General features: G+C 38.8%; 1 protein-coding gene across 7 annotated transcripts in view; it reads right to left on the bottom strand.

The window, feature by feature from the left end:
- The window catches only part of CBLB (Cbl proto-oncogene B), a 219,235-nt gene that overhangs the window by 35,549 nt on the left and 171,090 nt on the right, over nucleotides 1-12,596 (bottom strand). For all 7 annotated transcript variants that reach the window (XM_065913852.1, XM_065913857.1, XM_065913858.1 and 4 more), the window contains exon 13: nucleotides 8,181-8,275. In XM_065913852.1, the coding sequence (XP_065769924.1) occupies nucleotides 8,181-8,275 (95 nt within the window). The remainder of the gene's footprint in view (nucleotides 1-8,180; nucleotides 8,276-12,596) is intronic.

The raw sequence follows: 12,596 nt of genomic DNA, 5'->3' as shown, positions 1-12,596 counted from the left end.
CTGAGGGATTTTTTTGGAGTGAGGAACTGTTCTGAACTGTGGTAGTGAATACATGACTCAGAATTTGCCAAAACTCCCAAAGCTGTACACTAATAAAGCAGGGTGAATGTTACTCTATGAAAATTATGCTTTAACAACTGGAAAGTTTTCATTTAAAGCTCATACATTCACTATAACTCATTTAAGGTATTGCAGATAGGCATCTTTCACAAACAAATATGCTTAATATCCCTGAAAAAGTGAAAAGTGAAAGTTAAGTCGCTCAGTCGTGTCCAACTCTTTGCGACCCCCGTGGACTGTAGCCCACCAGGCTCCTCCATCCATGGGATTCTCCAGGCAAGAGTACTGGAGTGGGTTGCCATTTCCTTCTCCAGGGGATCTTCCCGACCCAGGGATTGAACCCAGGTCTCCTGCATTGCAGGCAGATGCTTTAACCTCTGAGCTACCAGGGAAGCCCTAGGGGCTTTCAAATCACTTATCTAATTCTATTTGCGCCTACAGAGAAATGTTGGCAGAAACAAGAAATGTTTGAATATGGTGGAATATGTCAAGATGCCTGCGCTTATTAATCTGAAAATAAAAATCTCATTCTAACCACATGCCTTTTCTATGAACAGGTCAATATATTCATGGGGTAATGGAGAATATATGATAAATTATGCCTCTGTGGGACCAAAAAAAGACAGTATGAGGAATAGAGTTTAGATTGTATATTTAAATAGAATGTAGTGGCTCACATTTCTGACTAAGGCTTCTAATTATTTGGGAGCATAAATCAGTTGTATAGTAAATTACAAGTAAATTTGTCAGACTATTGGGATTAATGTTAATACCAGTTTTCATCTTAGCTTTTACTCAGAGAAAATGAAAGATTAGTGAAATTAGTGGCACTCCCACACCCACATTATAGCCATCTTCCAAATGTCATTTTCCCCTCAAAGGATGAGAGAGAGAGATTATAATACTGTGTGAATTTAGATATTATAAAACTAAGATAAAAAGGAGAAAGATAATACCCATAGTGGTTTTTACCTTTTCCACATAGTCTCTTTCTGTTGAGACTAGTTTAAAATGATATACTTGCAGCCCTCAATTATTTTCATAACTGTGTCAACAAGTAGGTTTTAGGGATCCACCACAAAATATGAGAAAACATGTTAGGATGGTCAAGCTGCTTTGTAGGAGATATGAGCAAAATTTATAAATCAATAGGAATATGCAGAAAAAATAAAGCCTGAGTTTTAAATACTGAGTTGTATCAGTAGGTCAAAACCAAATGCACACGCATTTCTACATAAAACATCAATGAGAGAATGCCACAGCAATCACAGTGAACGAACTGAAAAGGACCCATTCCATACCATCCTTCATATATTACGTCAATGGTAACTTACGAAGAACTGCCATCTTCAATAACAGTGCACCTTCCCATCCACCCAAGGTAAAGCAAACAAGAAACAATACTAATGCCTCATCTTGGCAACTATTGAAAGTATTTTTACTTGAATAGAAGCAGGTTCAAAAATTAACAAGAGAGCGTCACTATTCATTCACTAGGATTAAGAAAAGAATAGCTGTTAATTACATCTTGATCTTCCATCTAAAGTTTTCTACCATCTTATCTGTAAATCAATGAAATTAATTTCTTATCACTAAACATAAACAGGATTAAGGTAAAAGTGACACGCATGCTGTCTACACAGACCCTCAAGTGAACAATAACAAAACATATTTTCCTGCTCTTTTGCCGTTAGCTATAAACGATGAAGCCTGGTATGCATCATATATAGGATGAAAAATTTCTATCAAGTGTCTTTCCCTTAAGTTTTTAAAAATTACAACGTGATGTTTGCTTTAATAGTTCCTGTGGCTTAGTAATTTCCTCTCTGTTCTTCACTCCCCAGTCAAAACAAAGCAAAACAAAACAAAAATATCCCTTCTCCCATGAATTTGCTTATATATAATATAAAGTTTAAAGCCTCGATAGTATGTCCAACTGTCCCCTCAGCATCACTGTTTGGACATGTGTGTGTAATTGGCACCTGAAACTCAACAAATCCTTAAGTCTTAAATTTACCACCTTTGCCCCCTACCCACACCTGCTCCTTCTCCAGTCTCCCTCCATCTGATAAATGACACCAACCCATTCACTCGGTTTCTTGAACAAAAAACCTATGTTTAAGAATCATCCCTGGTTTATCATACCTCATAGACATCCTATTTATTAATAGGTACTGTTGGATCAAAACACAACCCAAGGTGGGCCATGTAGCTCCATTGCCATCAGCCTGATCCAAGCTCTGGCCATCTCTTACTGGTTCACCGCATCAGACGGCTACACTCACTGGTCTCTCTGCTCCCACTTCTGCTGTCCTGAAGACAGTTCACACAGCCCCGAGCGAAACTTTATACACACAAGCCAGCATCAAGTCACAGCACTGATCAAAACCCTCAACGGCTCCTAAAACCTAGCAAACCGCAGTTCTCTCCTGGCCTTAAAGGCAGTATATGATCTAGCTCCCGTCTACTGTACTCCACCCCAGCCCTCCCGTCCCTCTGGCTCTTCTCCAGATACGCCAAAGGCATTCACCTGCCTCACCGTCTTGTACTTGAGTTCTGATCCTTTATGCTCTTCGCCCTGAAGAGCCCTGCTGCCTTCTTTCAGGTTTCTGTTCACTATTACCTTTCCTGAGGACCTCAACCAAAATACACACTTCCCATCACTATTCATCTCCTCCCCTGGTTTTATTCTCCTTCCAGCACTTACCACAACCAGACAGTATACTACGGTTATTTGCTTACTTGTTGTTCTCCCTAACTAGAGCACAGATTCCAGTGAGGGTGGGGCTTTATCTTGTTGACTCTGACTCTCCAATCAGTACATGCCGCTGAGTGAAAATGCAATAGGAAGGCAAAACTTGTCTTCTCCATTCATTGAGCTTTTGAGCTGCGGTGTTTGTGGTGTTGGAGAAGACTCCTGAGGGTCCCTTGGACGGCAAGGAGATCCAACCAGTCCATCCTAAAGGAGGTCAGTCCTGGGTGTTCATTGGAAGGACTGATGCTGAAGCTGAAACTCCAATACTTTTGGCCACCTGATGCTAAGAGTTGACTCATTGGAAAAGACACTGATGCTGAGAGGGATTGGGGGCAGGAGGAGAAGGGGACGACAGAGGATGAGATGGCTAGATGGCATCACCGACTTGATGGACATGGGTTTGAGTAAACTCAGGGAGTTGGTGATGGACAGGGAGGCCTGGCGTGCTGCAGTTTACGGGGTCACAAAGAGTCAGACCCAACTGAGCAACTCATCTGAACTGAACTGAAAACATTACAACCTTATCTGTTTTGAAAAAATTTATAACAATGATCAACACCACCACCTCCAACAACAAAAAACCTTTTCTACAAAACTATGAAGTAATATTGATTCATGTGTATTTAAAAGCTTAGTAAGTTCAAAAGTACAAAAGGTCTATTTATAAAAGACAAGAAACAAAAAGAATATTCCTTTAAGAAAGGATATTCCTCAGCATTTCAGAACATTATCTTACCTGAAGTAATTATTCCATTAATACCCATAAAATACCTTTGCTTATTGGCCATCAACATCTTGTGTAAAGTAAAATAAATATTTTTAACTGTTTCAGGTTTCATTTAATTTTGAAAAATCAAATTATCCCAAGATAAAACCTGACACTGCAATGAAAAGAATCTACATAAATTTTTCCTTCTTCCCCTAAATTACAATTACCCACATTACAAGCATTTACTTAAGAATTTACAGCTGAGTGTCAATCATCTTAAATAGAAACATTTAAGGAAAAAAAATCAGTAAATCTACAATACACACTAGCTGGGCTTCCCTGGTAGTTCAGCTGCTAAAGAATCTGCTTGCAATGCAGGAGACCCCGGTTCGATTCCTGGGTTGGGAAGTTCCCTGGAGAAGGGACAGGCTACGCCCTCCAGTATTCTTGGGATTCCCTGTTGGCTCAGATAGTAAGAATCCACCTGCAAGGGAAGAGACCTGGGTTCAATCCCTGGGCTGGGAAGACCCCCTGGAGGCGGACATGGCAACCCACTCCAGTATTCTTGCCTGGGACAGTGGAACCTGCTGGGCCACAGAAGAGCTGGTCACGACTGAGCGGCTAAGTGCACACAGACACTCGTAGTTTCAGCTTTACTTTTACAAGAATATATTTTTTAATTATATATTCTTCTAGGTCACCAGATAAATTACACCATAAAAGTCACAAAGTTATAATCATACTGTTTTACAAGAAAGTAACCTCTTCCAGCAATATAAGGGGGATCAGAGTAACATCACATAACTTGACAGTTACACTTCAGTAAATATTAGTAACACAGTATCGATTTAAAAGCAGATACCAGGGTTTACATCACTGAATTCACCATGGGGCTTTCAGCATGTGGGAGGGCTGTCAGAGGTCTGTGTTGGGTAGGTCCTTTACCATCTGGGTCACCAGGGAAGCCCCTATGTTGGGCAGCAATCTGTTAGCTGGCTTTGGCCTAATTTTGAGCCAAGCACTAAGACACCATCATGGAAACAGACTTGAAGATCCAACATCCCAGTGTCACTGAGTGGCATTTTGCTAAGACCTCTATTCTACAACCCTCCAAAGCTGAGAATCTACACTCATTGTACTCTGGTTATACACTCAAATGAAGCTGAAATAACCAAAAACAAAGCAAGCAAATAAAAAAACCCAGAGCAGTAATCCAATTCACACTGGCTTCAAAAACGGGATACAACCAGCTAACTATGAATGAACACTCAAGTTGCCCAGTGTGCATTTGCAGTTAATACTTTAGATAGCTTTCTCTTAGAAAACCACTGCATGGAACCTAAGAAGCTGAAGCTCTAAAGGATTTAATTTTGTTTGGTTGCTAAATTGTATCTGACTCTTTTGTAACCCCATGGACTATGTAGCCTGCCAGGCTTCTCTGTCCATGGGATTATCCAAGCAAGAATACCGGAGTGGGCTGCCATTTCCTCCGCCAGGAGATCTTCCTGACCCAGGGATTGAACCTGTGCCTTCTGGATTGCAGGCAGGTTTTTTTTTTACCAAGCCACCAGGGAAGCCCAAAGGCTTTGAGAGATCATTTAAGATAAACAGATCCCTTCATTTATCAGATGGAGAAAGTGAGGCTCAGAGAAGTTACCTTGTTGAAAGATAGACAAATACTTCATTCTAGAGTCACCTCATCTAGTCACCCCTAAGTCTGATCTTATTAATATTTTAATGTTCACTTCAGAATTCCATCCTGGTTTAATAATAAATACAGGATAGCATAAATAATTAAGAAAAATGCTTATTAAAATATTGACAAAGGACAGCATGAACGTATCTCTACAATATAATCTAAATCATGTAAAAAAGTAAAAAGAAAAAAAGTCAAATGTTAAAACTATGGGCACTGATATTTGGGGTATGTATATGCTTGTATTTATGTATCTGTTCCATTTTTTTCTTTCTTTATATATTTTCCATATTTTCTACAATGAATAACTGCTAACCATATGTCAGAGTAAATAATAAAATGGAGACATAAACATGCTATTAAAAGCCAACACTTGTAATTTGAACTGTGGTTAATTTGCAGCATGCAAAACAGGAAATTAATTTGCTCTTAAGGAAGCACCGTTAAAGTATTTTCCTTTCAAGTGAAGCGGCTACCTTGTTTCTGAGAGGAAAAAAATCAAGAGTAAATGGGACAAAAACATATCCACCTACATATACAAAATGAACTGTTAGAAAAATATCAATTAAATGCAGCTGACTATGAATTTGTTGTTCTTTATTTATAGGAAAAACAAGCACTTCACATTAAATATAAATGAAGCAAATTGTAACCTCTGCCTTTAATCCCATTTGCCAATATGAATTTAATAAACAGAATGCAAAATTTTAATCTCTAATTGTAGTCAGATTTCATGTACTTCATTTTCTGATGCTCTCTGAATTAGAGGTAATTGAGCTTAGATGTTTTAATTATATATACATATAACCAGAGTTCATTTGGGGCTATGATATTGTATGTTATTACTGATGTAGAGTCTACTACACAGAATGTGTCTATTTGCTTCTAACTTCCATGTCTGCTACATATCTGGCAGCTCCAGGAAAAGTGGCCACTGGAGAATGGTCCAGTTAGCTCAGTTCCCCACTGTCCCCTAAATGATGTCAATTTCGCACTCTGCTTTTCCTCATGGACACCCCTTCCCAGGTGTGCTCATCCTCCATGACTCAGTAAATTCCCAACCTCTCTGAAAACATCCTTGACTTACAAAGTCTATAATGGACTCTTCTCCAAGCACATACAAAAACAAGTTAGATTCGTACAATTTACTGCATGATGTTCTCTTGTGATTTTATGTATGCTAACTTTATTTTAAAGCAGATTGTAAATTTCTTGGGAGGTGGTATGGACTTCCCAGTCGGTGCTAGTGGTGAAGAACCTGCCTGCCAATACAGAAGATGCAGGTTCGATCCCTGGGTCAGGAAGATCCCCTGAAGGAGGAAATGGCAACCCACTCTAGTATGCTTACCTAGAGAAGCCCATGGACAGAGGAAACTGGCGGGCTACAGTCCATGGAGTTGCAAAGAGTCGGACACAACTAAAATGACTTAACATGCAAGCATGGTGTCTAACTTATTGTTCTTCATTCAGTGATCAGCAGAGGAAGGAGTGAAGATGCTCAAAGACGTTCAACTAGAAATGAGGGACTTAGCAGATGATAGTGTTAAGCAATGACGCATTCTTAGTATACTCACTAAATAACAACTGTTATAAGGCATTAAGGGAAAAGCAGAGATTACAAGAAAAAGTTTTCACCCTTAAAACCTTATAATCTTCTTATTATGAAGAGGTACTTTAATATTAGAAAACAGTAAAGTGCATAATTAAATGTGTAGAAAATAAACTTGAGGAGGAAGAGGAATGAGATTCAGTCTTTTTATCATCACTAAAACAGAAGTCTCAGAAGTCTTCATAAAGAAGTAGAGCCTGAGACATGGATCTTCAGAATAAAGATTCTGAAAATTTAGTGCATAGGAGGGTACTGTATGGAGGCACAACACCAGAAAAAAAATCAAGGCAAGATTAGAGGGCAAGCATTAGGAATTCCTGAACAATATTTTTAGTTGAGTAGAATTCTGTGGATCTTGCTGATAGCAGGAGAGCACAGAATTAATTTAGAAGGAAAGAAAGAACAATGTTGGGTTTTGAGTAGGAACGTGATTTGTGGAAAGCAGAATTTAAATTAAATCAGCTATGTGAATAAGATATATTGGACAGAAGACAAGCGGCTGGATTAAATATGAGGAGGAGGAGAATGGCAACCAGGAGATTTGGTTTTACCCAGGTTTTATTTGGGTAGACACTATCACTTAACTATCTGATGTCCCTATTTTTCAAATGAGATACTTGGTTAAACTAATTTTTCTAGCTTTAAGATCCACTGACGTTAATTCTGAGATCAGGGAGAAGGCTATTTTAGCTGGCCTGTTATAAGTCAAAACTAGTGCAATGGGGAAGATGAGCTGAATATGAAAAACTCAAAAGAACAATCAACAGGGATGGGTGGCTGAATGGATTTGAGAAACTGAGAAAATTGGAGGAACCAAACATCATTTTATGATGTCAAACTAGGCAGCTGGCATAAATGTGACGCTTCTGAGGAAGAGACAGGGGTGGGGAGGAGAGCACTGTGCTGCCGGAGCCTCCGTCTGGATGTAGGGAAGGCTTGGCTTTTTCTCTGTTGGTTTCTGTGCAATCTCAGAGTGCAGGTAAGTCTCAAAGATGCTGTAGTTATCAGCAAAGAATCATTGGGAAGACCCAGAGGAATTGGGTGGAGAGGGAGGTGGGAGGGGGGATCGGGATGGGGAATACATGTAAATCCACGGCTGATTCATGTCAATGTATGACAAAACCCACTACAATATTGTAAAGTAATTAGCCTCCAACTAATAAAAATTTTAAAAAAAAGAAAAGAATCAGAAAGGATCTGATTTCTGTCACTTCACTTTAAAAATCCAGCTGGTTTATTTTCATCGACACACTTCTAGTCACCCTGCACTTTCTGTACTGAGAACCTCAGAACCACTCCAGACAGCAACTTTATGCATGGGAAATTGATCTCCAAATTCAGAAATACTTACCTGATGCTGGGGAGAAGGGTGGCAGCGGAAGGGGGAGGAGAAAGTCGGGGAGGAACATCGTATTCTTCACTTCCCAGGTGACCATTGGAAAAGACCTGAAAGGCAATCAAAGGGTTAGCTTGAGGATCTTAAAACAATAGCCGCTCTTAGACGTTCTGTAATTTTGAAAAGAATATATCATTTCAGCTTATTTGAACAAGTGAAATATCACATAATTTACTTAGAAGAACCATAGTGATTATCTGCCACCATCCAAAATACTACCAAGTTAGGTGGAAAAATAAAATACAGCATGATACTCATCCTGAGGGGAGATGCTACAGTTTCTAGAAATCAGATACAGATTAACTACATAAATAAGTAGTAAAAGTTTCCAGACATGATGAGTATTTGGTGAAAAGTTAGCACTGTCTGTAAGGATTTAATAAGGGAAAAAAAGTATCACTAGGTGCAACTCTTGTTTCAGTTCCTCCCAAATAAATTACATCTCTCTGGGGTTAACAGGACGTTTCTAAAGTTCTTGACAAAATCACAAAGGAGTATAATCAGAAACGCCTTTGTTCTTTCAAGGTCGAAGCTTCAGCACTACTAGCAATTAGAGATCTGGTCTGCCTTTCAAAGAGCAAGCAACTTTAAATGCAGTTTTCGGTGTGTGAACAACTCAAACCAAAACTGTTACCTTGCTCATAAGCTACAACAGCCAGAGTTTAACTACTCAGAACTCAGGAATTCTGGTTTCCAGGCTGCTCAGTTACAGTATATGAGCTAACAACTGCTCTTCACTAATCCAACAACGTGAAATTAAAGCAATTCAAAAGAAAAAAAAAAAAAAAGAATAACCTTGAAAAGACAGCTGAAACATATTTTAAGAGCCTAAGTAATAATTAGGATTTTCTCACGAAGCTCTCTCCCAAACTATTTATGAGTTCATCTACAAATGGTATAGGCTAATTTGTGGCAACAAGGATGTGATGTAACTTGAATAGTTCTAGATAACCCAGTGAGCAACCTACCAATTTGTTTCCCCTGCCTCAAAGTTCTAGAATGATGCTGAAGCTTTAGAAGTGCAACAGCCACATTTACCCGTGTCAACTTAAGAAAAGGAACATGTTTAAAGAATCCATTTGAAACATATCAATGTTTGCAATTCAAAGCTACACAATATAAATTTTATATCATTCAAGCTATCACTCTAAAAAAAAAAAGTCCTGTGCCAGTTTTTTATTTCTCATTACATTCAATACACTAGAGATGAACTATGATAAAAATATCAATATATCTTTAATTTTATCACAGGTTTATAACTATGGACCAAACAACAGAACAAGGTAGAGTTTTTTAGATTTTCTAGGACAAGAAATTTCTAAGCCGATATTAATTTTTGTATAGATCAGTGAAAAACTTTAAATATTAAAAAATCCCTTTTAGCCAACAAATACATGTATCAAACCACAAATGCTCATTGTATAACAGGCATATAAAGTCACTCTTAATTGGAGTTCTGGGCAATTAACTTGCCAAAATGGATACAATGTAAGATTTCTGCAATCAAAACTCTGTAATGTTTCTGTCATAAATACATTTAAAATTCATTCTGGAAAATGTCATGTAGGTTTATATGCAATTATTTGTTTTAATAGGAGCAAGTACCTAATGTAGTGTTGACACCTAGTAAAATTTCAACAATTATAAAATAAAAGGAAACTATGGGAATAAAAGTTTCTATTGTATTCCACATGAGTTTCTTTTTGGGACAAAGACTTATTTCCTCATTTTATAGGACATTCCTTCAATGCTTTACACATAGTAGAGTGCAAATGAATACTGACTGCTTATTAATAGATTATACGTGTGTGCAAACAGTAAAGGACCTAAAAATACAGGTACTAAAGTGATGTTTGTATTTCTGTTTACCTAAAGTGGCTGGATGGCAAGATTTAACATTATTTCATTCTGAACTCTATGTTCCCACCTGCACCTAATTCCATTAGACAAAATCATTTCATTTAAAACTACTGAAAGAGGGCAGTGAGTTACAACTTCTTGAGCTAAAAGTAAATATATTAAGTCCTCTGGAAATCTGTAAAGCATTTTGCAAACAGGAGAAAACAACAACTCCTCATATGTGTAAGTTGACAGTATCAACCAAAGCAGTTCACACAGAAATCTCCTTGATTCAGCCTTTAACTGTCAACTAAGGAAACTTCTCTCTCTTCTGCCTTCCTGGCTCACTGTCACATATTTACTACAATTCCATTTGACGTGCTTCTTCATACTAACTTAAACATTCTGTCACCTCCTCTATTTGGAGGTGACAGTTTCAAGGGGTCAGATCTGAGAGAGTACCCATGTAACACTCTACAGGAGGCAGTGACCAAAACCATCCCCAAGAGAAAGAAATACAAAAAGACAAAACGATTGTCTGAGGAGGCCTTACCAATAGCTGAGAAAAGAAGAGAAGCAAGAGGCAAAGGAGAAAAGGAAAGATACATTCATCTGAATGCAGAGTTCCAAGGAACAGCAAGGAGAGATAAGAAAGCCTTGTTAAGTGAACAATGCAAAGAAACAGAAGAAAACAATAGAATTGGAAAGACTAGACATCTCTTCAAGAAAACTGGAGACACCAAGGGAACACTTCATGCAAAAATTGGCACAATAAAGGACAGAAACAGTAAGGACCCAACATAAGCAGAAGAGATTAAAAGGGGTGGCAAGAATACACAGAAGAACTGTACAAAAAGGTCTTCACGACCCAGATAACCATGATGGTGTGGTCACTCACCTAGAGCCAGACATCCTGGAGTGTGAAGTCAAGTGGGCCTTAGGAAGTAACACTACGAACAAAGTAGTGGAGGTGATGAAATTCTAGCTGAGCTATTTCAAATCCTAAAAGATGATGCTGTGAAAGTGCTGCACTCAATATGCCAGCAAATTTGGAAAACGCAGCAGTGGCCACAGGACTGGAAAAGGTCAGTTTTCATTCCAACCCCAGAGAAGGACAATGCCAAAGAATGCTCAAACTGCCGCACACTTGCATTCATTTCATGTGCTAGCAAGGTGACGCTCAAAATCTTTTCAAGTTAGGCCTCAACAGTACACGACCTGAGAACTGCCAGATGTACAAGCCAGACTGAGAAAAAGGCAGAGGAATAGATCAAATTGCCAACATCCACTGGACCATGGAAAAGCAAAGGAATTTCAGAAAAACATCTACTTCTGCTTCATTGACTACACTAAAGCCTTTGACTCTGTGGACCATAACAAACTGTGGAAAATTCCTGAAGAGATGGGAATATCAGACCACCTGACCTGCCTCCTGAGAAATCTGTATGCAGGTCAAGAAGCAACACTTAGAACCAAACATGAGCAACACACTGGTTCAAAATTGGGAAAGGAGTACATCAAGGCTGTATGTTGTCACCATGCTTATTTAACTGATATGCAGAGTACATCGTGCAAAATACCATGCCGGTTGACTCACAAGCTGGAATCAAGATTGCTGGCAGAAATATCAATAACCTCAGAAATGCAGATGACGCCACCCTTATGGCAGAAAGTGAAGAGGAACTAAAGAGCCTCTTGATGAAAGTGAAAGAGGAGAGTGAAAAAGTTGGCTTAAAGCTCAACATTCAGAAAACTAAGATCATGGCATCTGGTCCCACCACTTCATGGCAAATAGATGGGGAAACAACAGAAACAGTGTCAGACTTTATTTGTTGGGCTTCCAGTCTTCACTGCCATGGCGTGACCTGCTGTACTCACTCCGCACGCACTGCAGCCTGTCCAACACTCACCGCCTGCACTGTGCTTACCTTCCCACGCACAGCCACCCTCCCTGTCCTGGCCACACAAACGTCACCTGCGGATCTCCTGATGTCAGTCGCCAGTGGCTCTCCTGCACAAAGCTTTCTTCAGTCCTTCCACCCTGCGTCTCAGTTAGAATGCTTCCCCCCCTTGGAGATCCCCACTGTACTCTCCAGATGCTTCTCCTATGCCTCATCTGTTAGGTGACTGTGTATCTGTCTCATCCTCACTAGACTCTGCTTGATCTTGTTTGTATTCTTCTCTGTATCTTGAATATCCTACTCATTTAACTCAAAGAGGTTGTAGAAATAAGAATACTTATTAAGGGGAATTTATACTTGTGGAAGAAGTATAACTGAGTTATCACAAAATTTATTATCAACTCTAGGTTACTCTAGATGAACATTTTTCTACATGCCTCAAAATTAATATTTTATTAATATTTTAATAAATATTAAAATTCATGTTTTTCTACATGCCTTTCATCCTAACTTTTAAGTGTGAAATGTTTTCTCATGGCTCAGATATTGCCTACAAATTAATGTTAAAGCATTTGGGACCCTCAAGATGTAGGGAAGACACTATTGTGATAATGCCAGCACAATTAAGAAA

This window comes from Muntiacus reevesi, chromosome 21, assembly GCF_963930625.1.
Source record: "Muntiacus reevesi chromosome 21, mMunRee1.1, whole genome shotgun sequence".
Classification (NCBI taxonomy): Eukaryota; Metazoa; Chordata; class Mammalia; order Artiodactyla; family Cervidae; genus Muntiacus; species Muntiacus reevesi.
Note: the sequence above shows the minus strand (reverse complement) of the source record. Positions and strands in the feature narration are given on the sequence as shown.